We start from the raw sequence: 21,715 nt of genomic DNA on the forward strand, positions 1-21,715 counted from the left end.
ATGAAGCTGATATTGTGAGTACACAAGGTGAATGACTCTTAATGCTTGCAGCGGGAGAGTGAACAGGTCTGCAGAGCTGTTGTTTGGATGTGGCTTAATACACCGCTCAGTCATTTTTATACTACATATTTGAAGAGGATCCTACCATTTTAAATGGATACAATTTTTCTTTCTCCAAAGATGAGAACTTCTAGCTGTTCTCCCTGTCAAAAAGTTCTATTAAGTGAAGTGATAATTAAAGATGAAACGTTTGCCTAGTGTGTTTTTATGTGGTTTTGACAACCACTTTATTCAAAAAGCATACTAAAACATAGCTTCTGAAGTAGCTGAAATGATGAGTTGTGTGATTGATTATGCTGTATGAATGCTCTAATAAGCTCGTTTTGACTTTATACTGGTTTACTCTGGTCCTCATGTATGCTTTAGCATGGCTTTTGAAATGCACACAGCTATTTTCAATTTCTTGATAATTACATTATTAAAAGGTACTACAGAGCCTAAAAATTGAATGCCTCTTAAAGAATTTCAGTTGCTAACATTGAGAGAGCTGTAATGTATCAAGCAAGGCTTTTTTTTTTTCCCCTTCTGGAAACTTAAATAATAAGATGTAACTAGCTATTCAATAAAATAGTCTCTTACTTAAAAGAGTCTGTTGTTACCACAACACGCTGATTTTAATCCTTGACCAAAATCAGTGATAGAAAGTTGATATTTTGTTCCCCAGAGGGTAAAGGAACTCTATATATAGTTTCCTTTTTTAACACTGTCATGATGCTTGAGACCTGAATATAAATTCAACACTGAAAAGATGTTTCCCGACAGTGTTAAAGTGAGCTTGAGCAAAGTTAGGACACTATATGCTTCTCGGGTTTAACAGCAATCTCTAGAGACAGCTGAATTGGAAAGAAAGTTGCTGCCATCTAATAATTCTGAAGTATTTGCTCATCTAGAGAGGGAAATGTTTCACTCCTTACCGCTTCTGTGAATAATGTAACTCTGTGAAGAACACTTTATTTCCATCTATACTTTTACTAACAGAGAGAGAAGTTAATGGAGAAAAGGTTGCATATTCTAGCAGCCTTTTCTTTTTAGCAGTAAGACCTTGTTATGACCTTAGTAGGCTCCTGGAAGATATTACATAAACTGATAAAGCTTCATATGGGCAGTATATAGACAGCAGAAAAGTTCCTGTAGCATCTCTCTCTGTCCAGACTAAGCCATAATGTGCTGGAAGTTAGAATGAGGACAGGTATCTCCCAATCATACAAATCGCAGGATACGTTTGCTGAGCTTTGTAAACAATATCTTAATTTTAGGGTTAACCTGTTTCGCAAACAGATAAACACTAGTAGGATTTCCAGTAATTATTTGGAATATAGCAACCATTTAAAAAAAAAAAAAAAAAAAAAGGCCTTTAAGGAGTAGTAATGTATTTTCCTAGGCAGCTTGAAGACAGACATAGTAAGTGCTCACAGAACTATTTAGGTGTGGGATTTTTTTTATACAAAACATGGATCTGGATTTTGTAACCTTAAGAATTCTCTAACATTACCTCTGAGCTTGGTTTAGTTGGAATTAGTTGGAATACGCTTCAGGTTCACCAAACAGTATTTCATTTATTCTCACTAGAGAATAAATACAATTCTTTTTTCCTCTGCCCCATTTCCTAGAGATATGTCTGTTAAAGGAAATGAAATGATCACAGTATTTCCAGTTGTAAAGCACTTTTTAACTTTTTGTGTGTGTATGAGGTTATTTGGTTTAATTTGTTCCACTGTGGAATGTGCCATATCTCTAAGGCATTTCTAAGTATTAAATTACTGTGCCATACTTTTTTTTTTCCTGATGCTTTGCCCTATGAAATTATTGGATGCTCCTATTATTTGTCCACCTGTAATTTCTATTCTGAGAAATTCAGAGAATAAAATGGCAGATAAAATTGGCTGTGCTTATTTCTGAAACTTCTTATGCAATGCCATAGAAACTCTCCTATTCTTGAAGGTTATATTGATATTTATGGTCCACTGACAAATTGTTTTCTCAGTGGTTTAGCTGTTATTACCAGTGAGAGGTTTCCTAGGGTTCATTTGGACTATTTTCTGGGTGACATTCTGGTTTCATATACTAGTATTTTTTTATTCAAGAACTACCTTCTCCCATTTCTCCTTCTGCAGTCTGTATGGGTATCCTTAAGGCTCCTATCACTAACATTGCTAACTAAATACCAGAACCTTTTTTCTCTGAAGTACAATTTGCATCATCTGTTCCAGGAATAATTTTTTTTTTACAATAAGGGTGGTAAAACACTGGAAAAGGTTGCCCGGAGAAGTTGCAGATGCCCCATCACTAGAAATATTCAAGGCCAGGTTGGACGGGGCTTTGAGCAACCTAGTCTAGTGGAAGGTGTCCCTGCCCATGGCAGGGGGGTTGGAACTAGATGATCTTTGAAGGTCCCTTCCAACCCAAACCATTTTGTGATTCCATGATCCTGTCAGGATGTGGGAATGGGAAGACATCAAACTCTATGGAAAAGCCATCAGTCCTTATTTGACTCTTGTACCTAAGCTGTTTTAACAAGTAGGAAGCATAATGTTTATCTATATATTCATATCATATTTACAGCCTAGTCCACATTTCTACTTTCTACCTATTTTCTCTTGATTCTGAGGCTTACAAATTTTAGTGCCAAAGTAGTATGCCAGGATGAGGGCTGTGCAGCCTGCTAGCTTTTGCAGCTTCTTCAGCAATGATGATAAATCTGCCTCTTCAAGGAGGATTTCTTTTAAGTTTTCCATTCCTCTATTTCTTTTTCTTCCAGGCTGAAGAGACAGACTGAACTTGCTCTAGGGAGCTAATTAAGATAGACTGGGTCATCTGATGAAACTCTGGGTTTGCTAAGCGCCACAGAAGGATCTGAGGGTGGCATATCTCTGTTGTAGACCCTAATGTAAGATCTGACACTATGTCTTCTAAATCAGTTGGCAGCATTTTGTATGTCTAGCTCTACGGTAATGATAATGGTGGAGGAAGGCAGTCTTTGCCTCCATCCTGGCTTTCAGCTAAAGCTATGTAAAATCCCATGAAACAACAGATGCAACAAGAGATTCTTGCATTAATGTAAAAGGTTGTTAAATAAATACTGGTTTACTAAGCTGCCTTAGTTTACTGTAAGAAGTATTGTAAATCAAATAATGCATAATATGGTATATTTTCAAAAACATAAATACTATGGTATGAAAAGGACAGTATAATACAGTCCCTGAAGATACTGGATGTCTAATTTTGAAGGTTAGAAATGGGCATCTGTGTCTTCCAGGCAAAATTCTGTTCTAAGCAATACATGCATGATAGCTTGTTTCTTGTGATTAGGAAACAAGCAAATTATATCAATTATTTCCCTTGGTAAATTATGGGGAGATGCATGTTATTGAATTTGTTCATAATTAACAACAAAAAAGGAGCAGTAGCAAGATAATTGTAAAAGAAGCACCATTCTGAACCTCAGTCTCTCTGCAAGTTTCTAAGATATTCTAAAGGTTATGCGGTTAAGTTTTATATGTTAAGTAGGTATACAAACAAAAAGGACTGGAAACTGTCAATTTAAGCATCTCCAGGCTCATCTCCTATATGTGCACATGAAGAAAGAATATAAAGAAGAAAAATAAAGCACTTGATGTCAATAATTTAATGAAGAAAGTCTTCCAATTTGCTGTTTGGATTGAAGATGATAAGTTTATGATCATATTAATAATAAACAAAGCACAAGAAAATGTATGTTGAATGCTAGTAAGAGACTGGTTCAGTAAAACAAGCCTCTGTTTATCACATTTTTTACATTTTGGAGATGGCAATCTCTCAACTTCAATTATGTCCTGTAGATCTGTACAAGAAAATCTGTAGTCTTCTTTGCTGATTTTGTCCAATTTCATACCTGTATCACCAATTTGGTATTTGTGGAATGATGCAGAAATAGTCTTAACAACATAGTCTTTAAACGCATGCAAAAGTGTCATTTAAAATCCTTTCACAGAAATTTACCTACAAGAGATATAATAATAAACTGCATAGTCATATCATTTAAAGTAGCATAAAAACTTTATCCGGTAACGTGTACTAATCTGAAAGTAAAAAAGTATTTTGTTTTGGGTCCTGCCAGCACTCTTGCTTAGCAAATACATAGTTGATGGACAGAAACAAGCACTTTTCACAATAAGTGAAAACAGATGCATTACTTAAGAAAGGAATGCAGCTCTTGATTCAGAGACAGAATCATCTGTTGCGTACTTCAAAATCCAACACCATACAATATATTTGTCCTTGCCCATTGTGTGCAGATGTTTTCGGATGATGGCATGTCAGAATATCTTTTTGTATTTGAGATATGAAGTTCAATACAAGTATGACCTATAATTATAACCTTTCACTGGTAATCACCAGTGAAAATGGTAACCATTCATTTCTGTACATCTTAAAACATCTGATTTTGTTGTGCTTAGGGAAGAAACATGTTTCAAAGTGACAAAGGGTTTTTAGCTTCCAGAATATCATGGCAAGGAAAAATGAATCTCAGTTCAGAGTATCCAAAGATACTGTATCTCTATCAGCAAAATATCCTCCTCCTAGTCTGCTGGGATGGTTCAGGGTGAAGTTCTGGTCTTTGATTAAATGTTGACTTCTGGCACAGACTTTTATTCTGTAGTCTTTTGCTGTGATGGTAGACTGCAAATAAATTACCTATATTCTGTATGCTATGATTAATTTGATCATACATTGTTTTCAGCTGTTTATAACAGGAAAGACTGAGAAAATATGACCCATTTCTTTTATACTGTTGCTTTGGACAGTCATATCTCCTGAGTCATAGGATCTAGTTTATGTACTAAGAAGTAAATTGAAGTCAGCATTCAGTTATTTCAGTGTTTTAATACCTGAAAAAATGCAGTTCCTTGAGTAGAAATGCTGTGATCCAAATAGTAAAGCTGCCATTAATTCGGATAGAGATTCATTTAATTGTGGACCTTAAGAGAATTGCCTGCCTTGTAGGAATATCTGAAAACCTGATGTTGTTTTTATATAAAACAATTCCAAAGTATAATAGCCAACATACATGTCTACATTTAAAATTTCCAATCTTGTATCTCAACTGTATGCCAACCTGCTATCCTCCCAAATTAATTGAAAAACTTATTATTGAGAGGTTTGTTCTCCCTGCCTGCATACGCATTAAAAAAAAATCTTACACTTCAATATACAGATTGGTCCCAAGGTAGGAAAAGTTGAAGAAGAAAGTTAATTTCAGGTATGTTGCTGCACAGTTGATATAGGGTTTCGGCCTTTGCTCTACAGCATCGCTTACTGGCTTACTGCTAAACACTGGATTAGGTGGAACAGTGGTTTGTTCTTATGTGTCATCTGAACACTTAAACATCACCAACTTTTGAGAAGACATTCTCCAGTTTTATGTATGGTACACAGAGTAGAGACATAAAGGCATTAATACAGTTCAGACCAAAAAAAAATGTGTTTTCTTAAAGCAGCAATTTGTAGCAACTGTAGAACAAAGTCTTCTGCTCTCCATGCAGGAGCAGATCAGAAAAGAATCTGGACCTACGTAACTCATTTTCTTCCCATTGTGTTTGTCCATTAACCAGCTATAGTGCACACTTCCCATGCTGGTCCATTCATACAGCCTAGTCTTCATTCAGAAACAGAATGTTTCCTTTAGTTGATGGATTAAAGGCAGGAGCGGGGGAGGAGTGTAAAAATGTTTTGGGATGTGCAATACTTCAGGAACAATGTTTAAAGGTTAATTCACACTAAAAATTTGTAATGTTTTGTTTGGGGTTTTTTTTACACAACTTCAGAACAAAACAGCTGCTGCCTCTTAAGTAGGCAGAAATAATGTTTTTTAAAAAGCAAGACCTAAAGCAGTGTTTTGTGCAATTGATGAGAAGTTAACATCAGGTTACTTTTAAAATCAATCTTACTTTCAGTACAGTATAAAAACTAAGCGAACTCTTTTTTTCACCCTGCCTTGACTAATGGAGCATTAGATTTTGATAAATTGAAATATGAACCTAGGAATATGCATTAGTGACCTTAAGAAAAAATGCAAATAAACTCTGTAAGCAACTTTAGGTTATTGTTTGCTTTTCATCTTCACTTGCAGACCAGGTGTCTCTAGCAAAGCAAATCTGAGGAAAAGCTACTTTTTTTGGAGTCTTTGTGAACAAAACAGATGACATAAAGAGCAGGTGTTAAAATAGTGAAAAGGACAAACAGCAGTTATTTTACAGGATGTTTAGCTGTGGAATAGCTAGGAAAAAAAAAAATCAGGCTATTCTGAAGCATCTTATTTGGAAATCTTTTCTCAAATAAAAGAAACGCTGCTCTGTCTTGTAAAACAGAATCTGCCTTTTGATCCCCCAAAGAATGGGTTAGATATACTTATCCTATTCCTCTTGTAACTGATTTCCCAGGGACTGACAGGAAAAAGCATAGTTTTCCTAAATAAGGATGCTGGAATTTGCTTACTGGTTTCTGTTTACCTGATGCCACTTATGATACTGTGTTCTGCCTACTTAAGTGGCATTTAGCACTGGAGCCTTGTGTGTGATTTTACTATTTATGTTAGGAAATTGCTCAGCAGCTGGGTAGATTAGACTGTTTTACTTTGTGTGTTTTTCATCCTGCATTGCACATCTGTTAATGCTGGTCTTAACATTACAATAGTGAGCATTGTAAATAAGTAGAAAGGTAAGTTAAGTATTTGGAGGGAAGTATGTTTGCCTGTGAGATTAAAAAAACAAAAGCTACTGAACTGACATTATTTGGGTGTCTAAATAAAGCATCCTAAACCCACGAAGACAGATTTAGAGGCCCACACTTCAGCCTTCAAGTGTATGCATTTTGGATTTAAGCTTCAAGGTTCATTTTCAGGTAGATGAAAACACTGTGCTTTCTGCTCTGAAGTGTGACTTCCGTTTCTTAGACACACGAATGGTTTCTTTGGTTATATCACGCGAGTTCTGTAACTTTGTAACTGGTAAGTGAACCCTAATGCTAAAGTGTTTTATAGTCCTGTAAGAAGTGGCTACTCATTGTAGAGAATTGTGAATTCTCTCCATTTGCTACAAGTATTTCTTTCTTTATGAAAAAAACCCTTATGACATGACTGGAACACTTCTTTGGAGATACTGTGTCAACTATTCAGTTAAGTCCTCAAAATATTTATTGCTTAGAAGATGGACATCTTAGTATGAAACATAAACACATACATTTACTATGCAATTCAGGTACCGGTGAAATAAAGGTTTATTAAATAAAAATCTATTGAACTGTATAGCATTTAGAATTAAATGAGTTTCTATAAAAATGTAGAATATTGATCAGGTTTATTCTCCAGTAATCTTAAGAATATATGCAGTATACATTTTTTTCTGATGTTTCAAGTGTAATTTCACAAATGTTGCCACTTCGGCAATAAACATGTCATTTTCCCTCAGTTGCAATGGAGTTGCATTGTAGGAAGCTATGTGGCATCTGCAACACCTTTTCCAGAATATTTTTTCCTCTAATAGTGTATATTTGAGTGGAAATGTTACAGGATGCAAAGGATATCCGCTAATGAACTTTCTTGAAATTCTATCACTTCACTGGGCTAATTTCACTGCAAGTCACAGTTGCAATCTTTGCTTAGAATTACAGTTCTTTATCAGCGGGGCTTAATATGTTAGTTTCTGCATGCAAGTTTTGAAAACCTTCTTTTTCATGCCTCAGATAAAGGTACATTTTGTATTTTTAAAACAGAGGTAAAATAGCCCTTGCCAGTTAATTATAAATTAGTAGCTGGTTCTTTCATGTCAGAAATTTCAGACATGTTCACAGCCTGCCTGTGTGTGTAATTACTATTTGTCCAAGCAACTCAAATGTAATGACAAACTCTGAAGCACAAGCTCTGCAGAACGGCGCAGTTCTGTTCCCTTCTAGTCAGGAAAATTATGTTCTCAGACTTCAAAACAACTTTTTGCCTGAAAGGTGATTCAGAAATTTAGTTCAGATAATGCATTTTGTGAACGTAGAAAGAGAGGAAAAAAACCTACAATGAGATAGATAACAGGATGTTGCAAGCAAGATTTTTAGAGTAGAAATTATATTATCCTACCTTCATTAGCCACTGAGTGTTGTTTTCCATGATGTTTTCAAGTAGTTGCAGTCTTTGAACTGAATCATCGTAATCTAAAGGTGCGTCCCTCTGCACCGCGTTGGACACGTAAGAGGTGGAGGATCGGCAGTTGTCCGTCTCGGGCAGAAGGAAGGTATAGCTGCACGACCCATGCTGGACCTGGTACTGCTTCTTGCCTATCGTCTCCATGCTCTTGCTGAAGGAGTTGTATCCCGCAGCTAAGAGAACGCTGCAGCCCAAGAAGAAGCAGGCAGTCAGCTGCATTTTAAATCCTGCGGCAGCCCAGCACACCGAGAGTGCCTCAGCGCCGGCCGGAGCCCGGACCTAGTGAACCTGCGCGGGGACGGCGCGCCCCGCTGCCATGTGCCGTCAGCCGAGGGCCGGGCTTTTCTACTGGCCGCCAGCGAGCTGGAACCGCGCCGCCCGCTTCCCCGCCGCCGTGCCCGGAGCTGTCAGCCGCCGAGAGCACAACCCGGCCCCCTGAGGCGGGGGGCCCGGCCCCGCTCGGCTCCCTCCTCCGCGCCCCTGCCGGGCTCTGCCGGGCTCGGTACCCGCCTCAGCCCCTGCCCTGCCCTTCTACCAGAAGCTGATAAGAGCGGGCGGACACGCGGAGCGGAGCTGCTCCTCCTCCCGCACGGCTCCGCCAGGGCCGGCCGGCCGGGGGGGGCCGCTCGCCCGGGCGCGGGGCTGAACTGCGCGGGGCTGCGCGGAGGAAACCCCCGGGAGGAGCCGGCAGCAACAGGACCCCCGCGGAATCCCTGCGGCACGGCGCTAATTAAGAATTTCCTAGACAGAGCAGTCAGTTCCGATAGCCTCCAACTATGCTTGTAAATTATCTGTGGTTGTAATCATTTTCAAACACTGTCCAAAAAGATAAGTTCCTGGGCTTGTTTGTTCTTCTTAAAGAATTTATTTTTTTTTTTTTTTTTAATGTGCTGAAGAGAGATGTAATTTCGTTTGTGTTTAATGCGTTGTGTAATTACAGAGAAAGACCCTGTCCTAAGCACACAAAAGCAGGCTTGGGCACGTCCTTGTAAAGAGAGCAAGAGAGGGGGGTTAATTAAAAGTTTTCAGTTGAACACGGACTCTACTGTACTTCACTGAATTTCTGAGATGAATGCTCATTTTAGGCACGTCTTTCAAGAGTTAAGCGTTTTCAAGCTGCTTTTTTAAGGCTTTTTTTGTCTGTACTAAATGACTAACTTTGGAAGTGCAAACGTTAACAAGAGTTACAAATCACAAGTCAGCTGGGACTGAAGAGGGAATAACTCCCCAGCCACAGTGGCCGTAAGGCATTGCCGGGAAGTGGCATGGCTGGGTAGCCGTTACCCTGTCAGATCTCCATAGTCCAGTTCTGTGCCCATGGAAGTGGGAAATACCCGTAAAAGGTGAGGGAAGCTCTAATAAAGTAAGTCTTTGAAACATGTGTGTAAGAGTAAAAAGGAGCTTCCCCCTACTTCCCACTCTTATGTTCGCTGCAATGATCAGGGATCTTGAAAAAAACGGAAAATTACTAACCGACTTACCAAACCCTGGGGAAGAGTTGATTCCACTGAAATTTTGGAAGACTTTTCTTCTCTGTTTTAGAAAACATCTTCTTGAAGCCAGCACGATAGGATACTGACTCCTGAAGACAAACTGCCTGAGAGTTTTGCTAGGTCTGGATCTGGCAGCTATAGATTTTTCTTAATTAAAATAAACAAAGGGAATGGCATGCTAGTCAAACTAACATGAATTACAGACCAAAGTTTCCCTTATAGGAGGAGAATCGCAGCACGCCTTGGGATCTCTTAGGACAGACTTTCTTACACAACTTTCTGTATTTCATATAGTGTATTAATATGGCTTTTACTTTTTAAATCATGGAAGTTGTGTTCAGGGGTTGTCAAAAATAGTTGCAGCAGCTAAAATGCATGCCTTACATTGTTGGAAGCTGTTGGGATTTCTTCACATACTGCGTAGTTACCTCTGGAAAGGAAAATCTCTAGAATTGAATTCTGGAGACTTCCAGAAATGTTCTTGTCAGACTTTTTCCTGTGCAGTATTCATCTGCCGATGTTCATCCTTCCAGCCAGAGGAAATAGAAGAATATGTTTGGAACTTGGGATACAGTCAAGATTATTTTCTACAAAATGTCTATATTTGGAGGGTTTGGCATATAAATTATGTGTTCTCCATCCCTTCAACTTTGTAGCAAAGCAAATTAATGTGACAGCTACTTGTGTTAAGTTTCAAAAGCTTTTTGTATACTGATTCCCACTTTTCAGTGTATTGAAGTCTTTGTTTAATTCCATGTGAGCAACAGTCTTTTGCAAGGTAATTGAGAAACCTATTATGCAATGAAGCCAGCATGTAGGATTAGATTTGTACACTAGACTGTGTGAAGCATTTCTAGGTATCTAACCAGACACTCAAATTCAGTATTTTCTGTTATTTGAGTATTTTTTATTAATTTGCTAAGTTAAATGAGAATTTGCTGTTATGACTTGTACTTGTCCTTAAATTGGTCTTAAATTCAATGCTTGCTTTTCTTCTCACACCTAGCCCCAAAACTATGGGGCCCTCAATAGACTAGTGCTGAAAATAAGATTGCTCTGGCCCTGAAAGTGTCTGTCTCCTAATGAGGAAGAACTGGAGGATAATCTTAATTTTTCTGATTATATTTTTTTAATCCTTTAGTTAGATATTGAAGGTAGAGACTGAGCAGTATAGTCTTTTATAAGTTTTCTTTTTAATTATTAGACTTGTACCTAAGGGACTGTACATATATAAAAGACAAGATTTAAGGGATGCTGAGAATTCATTAGACAGGATCCCCATGAGAGGCTTGATTAAATCAATAGTTTTTGAATTGCTATGAAGCTTGCCATCTGTATGCCACACTGGTGAGTCAGAGCACCAACATAATCTGGCAGCTCGGTTTTGCTGGGTTTTTGAGGAGAGACTGGAGTGTCTCTAAAGGTTTGAACTGGAATCTGTTTTCCTTTAGGAAAGGCCGATGCATGACCCTGGGAGGCCCTTGAGCTGTAATGGGGCCAGGAAGAAAACTGAACTTGGAGGCTGCCTAACAAGCCTTGCTGTATCTTGGACCTCCACTAGGGAGAACTGTGGTTGTATGAATACTGGAAAGAGAAACTAGTTCACCTTTCACTTGGCTGGATTTGGGTTTTTGTGGGGTTTTGTGGTTTTTTAGAATGAAAGAAAGAAAGAATGAATGAATGAATGAATGAATGAATGAATGTCCAGTTGCTATGACAGCTGTCAGCCATTTGGGGAAAAGGTATGCAAAGTGCAGGTATTACTCTGAGAAGTGACAACAAATTACTAATGGAAGACTCTTAGCAGCACATCAGGCACCACCAGTTAGCTACTCTGTTTTTCTCATCTAGCTCTTGGAGTAACACCCTGAGGTTCACCATGGTAATGTTCTCCCCAAATTTTCCTTGCGAATTCCAGGATGTAGGGGCAATAACTGGAATACAACCCCCAACACACACACGTAACTGAGGGAGGATTTGGCTGTTTACCCATCTGGGTCCAATGGACACATACTGCTTTAATGAAGTGCTCTTTCCCACTGCCCAAGAAAGTAAGTGAGCATTCACCTTGCCAACAAAATAAGCATACATCCTACAGGATAGTGCCGTATTTGGTGCATCTTTTGGAGCATTTGATTGTGATCCTTCACCCTTTCTATCCCTTTGGGAGCAGCTTTCCCAGCTGTGGAGGAGGAAGTGGCCTTCTCTGCCTCCCCAGGGAGTCAAAGCCAGCCGGAGTTCAAGGGGAAAGAAAGTATTAACAGCTAAATTTAGAAAACTGGTGTGAAAAGTAAGGCAAGTTAAATACATTTTTGTCCTTGAAAACTGAGGAGGAGGAAGAAAGATGCCTGAATACAGTCTTTTTACTGAGCCTCAGACGCAGGACAGGACTTATTCTAGAAAAGCTGAATGACAGAGAAGCTCTGTCTCTTGTCAATTATGAGAAGGAACATCTCATTGTTAGACATGTTAAAATAGGAAGGTATGTAAATAATTTGGCCTGGAATCTTATATATGCCAGTATGAAATTGAGTAATTCAGACCAGTTGCCTCCTCTAGGTGTTTTTTTTCCAAGTTCATTGTTCTCTTCATCTTTTATTTCTGCTGTCAGTATGGAGTGGTACATTTATTCTGCAAACTGAAATATAGCTGCTTAGTCTGTGATTTCCTCCTTGCTTTATAGCTGAGTGTATATAGTATTTGACATAAAATAGCAAATAGTGGCTTGGTATATTTAAAGTACAAATTAGATCTTTCCCTTTTTAGAAAGAAGATACCCACTCTACAGAACTCACCTTGTAAGAAGAGCTGAAATGTATACTTTGTCAAAACTAAACATTTAGAACATTTTGCCAGATGTGTTGCAGGCAATTTCCTTTCCTGGGAAACAGTAAATTCACTTACTCAGCCAATCCTGGTTTTATTCCATATGGCATATGACTAAGCTGCTTTGAGAGAGATGCCTGAATACCACTAACATTATCTTTCCAATTATCATTTTACTTACAGCTGCACAGCTTCTGTTTGACAGGCAAATGCAGAGATCTTGTGAGATCTCTGATAGAAAAGGAAGCATAAAAGTGTTTGAGGTAATGTAAGAAGATGTTGACTTGGCTTTATTCCGCTATCTGAAGCCTTTGCCACCTAAAACTTTCAAGATGTTGATTTAGTAGATAAGCAAGTTCTCATTTCAGCAGTTTTCTTGTTTTAGCAAGGGAAAAATATGTTACAAAATGTGTGCAAAATAAAGGCAGAACAATGTAAACAAGTAGGTTTTGGTGCTGCATTCTTATAGGGTTATTTGATCCACATATATAAATGGAAATGCTGTAGTGTGAGAATATGGAACTTCACAATCAAATCTGAGGTGAAAAAATATCTGAAACTTGGAATAAATTAATGAAGTATTTTATATATGTGTGGTATTTACATTCCTCAAATTTTGACACTCAATGTTACGTCCTCACCTTTGGTTCCTGGTACTTTAATATTAGTTCATGGTAGTTCTGTTTGGTGGCTTCAAAATATTTTCTTTCACTGGAAGTATTTTAGTGTGTTTCTCAGGAACAGATGTCAACAAGGACAAGACTCATGAACTTGTAACTTAAAAAACAAAGAGCAGGATCTTGGATCTTACTAGATTTTTAGTCTGCTGAAAATCTTAATCTGTTTTGCGCTCTTAAACTTTCTTTGGAAGAGAGGCATGTCAGATAATTATGTTTTCTGATAAGACAAAAAAAAAATGTTTTCATCAAGACCCATAGTTCAGTTCTTTAGCACTTCTAAAATTAGTGGTAATATCCTACCAATTGTTCCTCCTTTCCCCACCATTTGCCTATTCTTTTTACTCAGTCGGAACTTCTTCACCAGTCCCTCATGACTTCTTTAACAAAATCTCAGGATCCCACTCACTTTCTCAGCTGCTGCTGGTTTCTAATCACTCAGAACATCTGGTGGAACATCTTGTGAATTCATAGTTGTCTTTATGTTCTGTCTCTGACGTTCCCTCACATCTCCTTTGAGTGCCCTTCCTTTCAAGGGAGGGCATTTACCCAGTAATTCTCATTTATACTTCTGTTGAAGGGACAAGAGGTCAATAATCTGATCCACTGAAAATTTCAGTTACCACTCTGTCTTGGTGACTCATTCTGTTTGTTCCCATCTTGCCTTGTAACATCCAATCCATCATTTCAGTACACGGTATTTTTCCTGGTTGTCATGCCATTTGTGGAAGCATAATGAGGCCAAACCCAGACTTTGTATCTCCCCTTGGAAATCCTTCCATGCTAGCCGCTTTTTCTCTATCACAGTTGATACTGCCACCATCCCTCAATGCATTTAAATCTGTAATCTGCAAGTTATGTTTATATCCCTTTGTTCCTTTGGCATTTTATTCTCTCCTTTTTTTGATGATATGCATTTCTTAATGTCTCTAGAATTCCTGTGCTAATCCTCATCATCAACACATTGAATTTTGTAACACATTCTGTGTGGCTCCTCCATAACATTTGAAATGTGACTTGCTTATGGTGTTTATTATATTAGTTCTGCCTCTCTTAGTAAATTACATTCAACTTTATTTTCAAAAGAATTGTTAGCCAAGTGTCAGAGCTGAACACAAGTAGACTATCTACTTAATTGCTTCTAATTGGTTTTCATTTTTGAGAGCTCTAAATTCAGTACTTCTTCTACCAAATATGTCACCTGCATTGCTTGCTTTGCAGACACTGACTTGATTGGCTTTCTTTGACTGTCTTGGTTTATACTTGGCATGTCTTTTCTCAGTTAATCTGACAACGTGACCATATTTTCCACTTATAGACTTATTTTGATATCCCACTTTTGTTATATAACATCTGTTCAAAGCTTTTTGACTGAGATTGTTTTAACATTAAAATAAATTATATACTTAAATATATACATACTTACATGTGTATATGCTTACTATGTTTCATGCCAACATACCTAAAATAGAATTGGTCATGTTAATTTAGACTGGGCATTTGTGGTATCGCATCTTGAGCAACAATGATAACATGAATGAATGTTTTTTTAAATTCCTGTCGTTATCACTTCCACATTCCAAAACCTTCTTAAATGCAAAATGTTCTTTGTTTTTACTGTTTCATTACTTTTATAGTAATTTCCTTTATCAATCCAAATTTTCAAGGGATATCTAAACTAGAATACACAAATACGTATAAAACTGTAATCTATACAAATAATGTATGCAGATATCTAAGATTCTCACAGTGCATTAATAAAGTTCCTATTTGTAGGACAGATGGTAGTTTCTTTCACTGTGAGCATTTTTTAATAATGAATATTATTTAAATCTTTGAAAGATGAATCATCTGCATACAGAAGTAGGAAGTGAGTCCAAGGATTATGAAGAATAGTTGCTATACATCCTTCCTCCTTAACATTTTTACATTGTTTGGCTATAGTGCCCAAAGTCTGTGCTCATTCACTTCAGAGTTACGTGATGACAGCAAACTTAAGCCGGTAACAAGTCTAATTACATCTTAAACTCAAGTAGCATGAGTTCAAAATTAACATGGAAATTACCAGTAATGTTAAAGATCTTACTTGACTGCTGAATATCTTTGACACTGTTAAGCACTGTGCCCCATCTATCTCCCATACTGGGCAAAACAGCACTTGTTTAAGCAGGTTACCATTGGTTTGAAACTGAATGAAATAACTTACCTGCTAGTGTGCAGCAACTAGCTCTAGTAAGGTCTTTAAAACCCGTTTTTAAAAATTGTTTCCATAGTGCATGCATATTTACTCTTCATTATTGAATTATATCTGAAAAATTAACACATGCTCTTTCTCTATATGCTCATATACTGTCTATATGCCCTTTGAAAAATGTCTTTTTAATTACAGTTTTGTGCATTTGAACAATTTAAACCTAAAATCTTTATGTAAGGTTTTGACTTTTGTTGTGTTATGTGAATGTTGTATTATGTTGATGTGAAAAGGCAGCAGACTGTGAAAGAATCCAGAAGGCTTTTGGAAAATGAGAAATCTGCCTTACTGACATCTTAAAGAAAAATCCATATGCTGTTTGTTTAAAGGAATGTATTTTTAAAATGTCTAAGCAGTTGACAGTGATCTAGCCTTACAAATTACCCCAGTCCCTGTGATTTAAACCCTTCCTCTTGTAAGCAGTCATTCAGGTTATCGGAAGGTTCTCTCATCTGGTAATAGCACACTTATTTGATAATAACAGCATGTCATACTTCCGAAGAGCATGTTCAAGTTAAGAATCTGAATTCAAAGATAAACTGATGTCAAAGAGAGAATGAAAAGGAAGTGAGAAACTGTGTGAGAGGAATAAACAAAGTTTTCAGAGAGAGAGAGGACATTTATGGCAACAGTAAGGTACCTAGTTCCTGACATCTGTTTCCCTCAAGAAAAAAATACAGTACATATGCTAACCTTTTTATGGAGAGTGCAAGAAAAATATTTGCAGCGTATTTTCATATATTCATATTTGTTGAACTGTATTATGGATGTGTAATTTAAAGAGGACAGAGGAACTTCAAACTATTTTTGTACTCCGTAAAGATAAATCTTTGCTTTTTTCAACACTACTAAACCTAGTTCAGTAATAGCTCCCAAAAACGGTGCCCACCGTCTTGCTGATTCTGCCACAAAACCTGGGCATTCTTTTTATCATTGGTCTTATTGCTGTACAACCAAAGGAAGGAAGGAAGGAAGGAAGGAAGGAAGGAAGGAAAGTATTTTTTTCCCTGGCTAGTGAGGCATCAGAACATGTGATGGGATAGGAAGAAGATTACCTGCATACTGATACTAAGATTAGGGCTCCTTTGAGCTTGCCTCCATATGACCATCTAGTGAAACTCCTATTGCTGTGTAAATATTAACATAAGTACCTCACTGGCTGAGTAACAGCCTGTTCTTTATCTCTCCAAATAAATAATTTGCTGAAAAGATAATACTTCATCTCCTGTGGAATGTGTACAGAAGATCAAATCTCTTATGAGTATCCTATCATCAAATTTGTGTGTTTTCTTCCCAGCACAATCCAATTAGAAAGCCCTCTTAGTGGTCTTTCGCTTTACCTATATCTGAATTATTACTTGAGTAGTTTCACTACACAGAGAAAATTCAAATCTTTGAAAATCTTTATTTTGTCCCACTAGAAATACATGTATAGGAAATTCAGAGACTGTCGTTGATGATGTCCATATTGTTTGGTCATGAATCCCCATTCAGGCTAGTCACAGCCAAATTGAATTATATCTACAAATCCTATCAAATAGTTCACTCCTGGCTTACTAGCTTCAGTTTAAACTTTATTATAGAAGGTCTTGCTTGTAGTTGTATGTTGTCACTTGATTTTTAAGTCAATATCTTCAGTGAAACCTGTGATCAAATTCTATTTTAAATAACTAATAAGGTTTTACCTTTAGTGTTAAATGATACATTATCAGTTGTTACTGCTTCAGCTGTAGCCTGTGGGATGCTTTTAAAAGCAATGTCCAGTGAATAGCATTTTCATTGAACATAAATAACTTCTAATTCATCGAATTAATTTTCAGTTGTTATTCTACTAATTTCTGCCTTCTTTGCCTGTTTGCCCACTCAAGTATCATTTTTAAGAACAAAAATGCATACATTAAAGTTAAAACATTTGCTAGATGATCCCACGACAATTAAGAATATCTCCTAACTTGGCTTAGAATATTTTCCTCTTCTATTAATGAAGATTGTATCTTGCATAGGGTGTCATGGTGGCCTTCTGATTAAATACAAAGATCAAGTCAACCAAGGCTTCCTTGTAGAGTCAGAGAGATTTCTCTCTGTTGATCAGAAGGGGACTCTTGAGTAACAAGCTCAGATGAAAGTGTCTGATGTTAGTTGAAATGAATGTCATGAAGTTTACTAAACAGTACAAATGTTGGCTTCATTCTTCTTATAAAAACCTTGCTGCTGTAAACTGCATGGGAAGGCCACGAGACTTTTCAAAACCACTTTTCTGCAGGAGGTGAAGAGAACTGGAATAAAACCACCTGATTTCTTGTCTTTTGCTAAAAGTTCTCATTTGACTTACTGAAAGAATTGATGGTTATTCCAGATTTCAGATGTGTTTCATTGTCTCAATTTAAAGTGCTGTTGTTAGTAAATTATCAGTATTTTTTTATTTTCTTATGATTTTCTGACTGTTATATCCAAACTTTATTGTTTTGACTCTCATCTCTTTCAGTAATGGATTCACTTGGACTATGAATTTATTAAAAAGCAGTCCACCGAGAAATTGAGTCTAAATAGATTATTCACACTGGAAAGACAATTCTTTTATGCTGTAGGCACATTTTTCAAGGTTAAGAGCGCTATACCTTTAGTAAATATCAGCTGAAATGTTTAATCAGTGCCTGTTCTGGAACCCCATTGCAGCCCACAGCAAGGAAGGATGGGTTAGCAATGGACTGAGTTTTCAGCCAGATGTCAAGTATTCCAGGCAGAACTACAGCAGACAGGAAAACAGTTAGGAGTCATGGCCTAAACTTTGTTTTCATTTCATATCAAGTATAAAGAAATATTTTCTGAGGCTAAGATCTATGAGGCTGCAGAAAAGCCTTTCATGAGAAGTGGTGGAGTCCCTGTTGCATGAATAATTTAGTATAGATGGGCAAAACATTGAAATATGTAAAGGAAAAACCTGTACTGGCAGCAGTAAGAATTAAGTGACCTAATAAGCTTTTTCATCTCTTACTTTCTCTCATTAAACTTCATCACTTTGCTGAAAGAAAAATGTTTATGTTAGACTTCCATGTGAAAAGTGCTTATAGAAAAAATATCCCTCTTCAGACGATAAAAATATAATTAATATATTTTAAATAATTCTTGCATTTTCTCACAGCCATGAAATTAAAACTGTCAGCCACAAGCTAATATTAATGCCTGCAAAATACTAAACATAATTATTTCAACATAATGCAGCAGTGGTTTTAATACTGGAATTATGATGTTTTTAGAATTCATTGCAATAGTGGAACTACTTCATTTTATATTATTAATTCTACCAATGACATGCGAAATACAGTTAGCCCTATTACTAAAAGCATCAGGGTGAGACTATGCTTCATAGACTATTATTGCCCACATGTGAATCTGCTTGGTTGAGATGTTTAACGACAAATTACTCTCAACTATCAATAGCATAACTGCTACTTTTGTTTTCAGATATTTTTAAAAAATAATACTTATTTAAACATATTTACAATGAGTAATGTAAAAAATGCACTTCACAGACATCATTAACATAACAAGCCACAAAGTTTTCATCAAAATCAGAGTGCTCTTAGTTTTTATTACCTTGAGACAGATTTTCTTCTGACTTTTAAAACCCCTATTTTGGAAAATTTATCTTATGTGAACCAGGCTCCTTTGTATTCATATATTTTACCTCTCTGGTTCTGCAACACGGTGGAGGAAAATCTGCACTCACCTACCTCTTACGTAAGTCTGCTGGCCAACAATTTTAGACTGCAGTACACCAAATAAATAAAAATAACATGTACTTTTAAGATAGCAGTTTCAATAAACTGATACCCTGGAGAACGAAGAAAAAAGTGATGCCTTTGGGGCAAACTGTGGGCCTCTCATCTAGAAGGCTTTCGTAGTATCAGTCAGAACCTTTTTCTGATGTGTCTAGTGCACACAATGGTCAGAAGCTGCTGAGGTAAACAAAATGTGGGTCTGTTCTCCATTATTATAATTTGCAGATACTCTGTGTCTGCTCACAGAGGATGGCCCAAGGCTTTTAAAGCTGTTAATGACATGAACAGTGGCCAAGAACTGTCTTTATTTGAAATACAAGTGTATTTTCAAAGTAAACAAGAATGTGTGAATCCTCAACCAGTCGTTATTTGCATTAACTTTACACAATGAGGATTTTTTTTTTAAAGATACAGATTTCTCACCAAACATTCACTGAACTAGTTAAACAATTGGAAGTATTTTCAAGTGGTGTCACCACTAGTTAAAATATTGGCTTTCATAGCTGGTGCAAATGAGAATCAGGCTTTACAGTACCTGAAACTTGATTCCCTCTCATTGGATTTTCAATGTTCATAAATTCATTAAATGCTCATTCATCAGATCAATCTCTTTGCTGGCTCTTCCATGTCAGAATAAGCATCTGTTTCCAAAAAATGAAGTGGCAGATGGTTTAGTAAGTATTGCCTGCTATTACAGCTGGGGGAATTAATTAATTTTAATGAACAGAAGACAAACAGTAATGAAGGTATTCAGAATTAGAAATAAGGGAAAGAGGTTTCTTGTGGTCTTGTTTTTTTTTTCCCTAGTTAATATTCTTTTATAGAAGTAGAGTTGTGAGTCCTAAATACTAAATGTTGAAATTCCGGACAGTTTGGGACTGTGTAACAGCTCTGCACATGGACATCAAATACACTGGAGTTGGTACGGCATCTGCTGTACATGCAGGTTTTATCCATGTATGCACTGTGTCATTTTTCCAGTCTACTAAGCATTAGAAAAACAGCCTGGTTTCTTTGAAAATATGTGGAAAACCATGCCCCATATACTTTTCATATGAGATACAAGACTTGACTGTGTAATGCAGGGCATCCCCTGTTATGTGGGATATCTGCCAAGCCCAGCAGAAAGAAAAGATACAGGCAAGAGAACAGAACAAGAGGAATAAATTATTACTAAATCCTTATTGTGTTTTTAATGTTTATATTCTGCTCTGATCTCTGCGGTTATAGAGCACTTCGAATAGCATCTCTGAGCTGGAATAGTCAGGTATTCTGTACTTTCTAGTCTATTTAATGCTTTATGGTTAAAACTTTAAAATGTTTAGTGTTCGTAAGTGAATGACAGGTTTGCAAAGGTAATACTCAATATAGGCTTTGAGTCTTTCAAAAATCCTAGTGTGTCTCCCTTTGCATCTTTGGGTAACAATGTATCTCTGATCCATAAGCATGGAAAAGCATAAGAGCCTTTTAATGTGTTATGTGCATGAGTACTTTAGGTTATATTTGAAAGCTGAACTGCAGCTGTTACAAATTTTATCACAGTTTTGGGGTAAAAAACAAATTTTAACCTTGTTTTGGGGCATACCAGTGTTGCCAGGGCTTTTGTTACTCAGCCGTTTTGGTCTGTTACATCCTGGCTTGTGAACTAATTTGATTAAGAAAAAAATAATAGCTTAAATTCAGGGGAAATCATTATTTTCCTCATGGTTACAGATATGTAAAAATGTTACTCTGCAAAATAGCAATAGAAGGCATCAAATAAATAAAAAACATAATTTTATTTTTGGCATGATTTTGGAAGTCAGAATCCTGATTTCTGAGTAGTTCACTTAGCAGTCCTGGACTTCTCCACTGAAAGTCTCATTGTAAGACCCTTCTTTCACATTTCCAAAATGTGAAAGTAAAAACTGATAATATTCTACAGATTTGACTTTGCTTCTGAGACCTTTTATCTCTTGTATCTCTTTATAAATGTAATACTGTTCAACCCCTCTTTATTGGCATGTATGTGCTTCTCTAATGAGAAGCAAGTCCTCTCGGTACCTTTGATACTGTTGAAAACTTCAAATTAAATTGGAATCGGATGTGCTGCCTACAGGAGCACAATACAATCCACAGTTGAATACAGGTTTCACTTAATAAAACTTATTGTGGTGACTGCAGGTAGAAGTTTTATAATGTGCAGGCTAATGCATACGGAGTTTTTTCTAAGCATTTCAACTCCCATTCTAACAAGGAATCCCAAGAATATTTCCTTTATTTATCATGTTTTCCATATTACCTATGTTACTAGAGATGGCAGAAACCACCTACCTGACATCATCTCACTTTGAATACTAGGTCAAAGAAGGTGCTACCAGGCCATCACTTTCTGCAAGTCATGCTGCTTCTCTGTCTAATATTCTAGTGCTCTTAGTTTGTTACATCTGTGAAATTCAAAATAATCCCTATATTCA

General features: G+C 36.9%; 2 protein-coding genes across 8 annotated transcripts in view; one reads left to right on the forward strand and one right to left on the reverse strand.

The window, feature by feature from the left end:
* ANGPT2 (angiopoietin 2) overlaps positions 1–8,746 on the reverse strand; it is a 43,944-nt gene extending 35,198 nt beyond the window's left edge. For 2 of the 7 annotated variants that reach the window (XM_074895736.1, XM_074895737.1), the window contains exon 1: positions 8,165–8,744. In XM_074895736.1, coding sequence (XP_074751837.1) covers positions 8,165–8,449 — 285 coding nt within the window. In that variant the 5' untranslated portion in view covers positions 8,450–8,744. Of the gene's footprint in view, positions 1–8,164 lie in introns of all 7 variants that reach the window. The other 5 variants (XM_074895739.1, XM_074895738.1, XM_074895741.1 and 2 more) reach the window with 5 other exon arrangements.
* Positions 1–21,715, forward strand: part of MCPH1 (microcephalin 1) — a 132,419-nt gene that overhangs the window by 89,665 nt on the left and 21,039 nt on the right.

This window comes from Athene noctua, chromosome 1 (genome assembly GCF_965140245.1).
Source record: "Athene noctua chromosome 1, bAthNoc1.hap1.1, whole genome shotgun sequence".
NCBI classification, from domain to species: domain Eukaryota; kingdom Metazoa; phylum Chordata; class Aves; order Strigiformes; family Strigidae; genus Athene; species Athene noctua.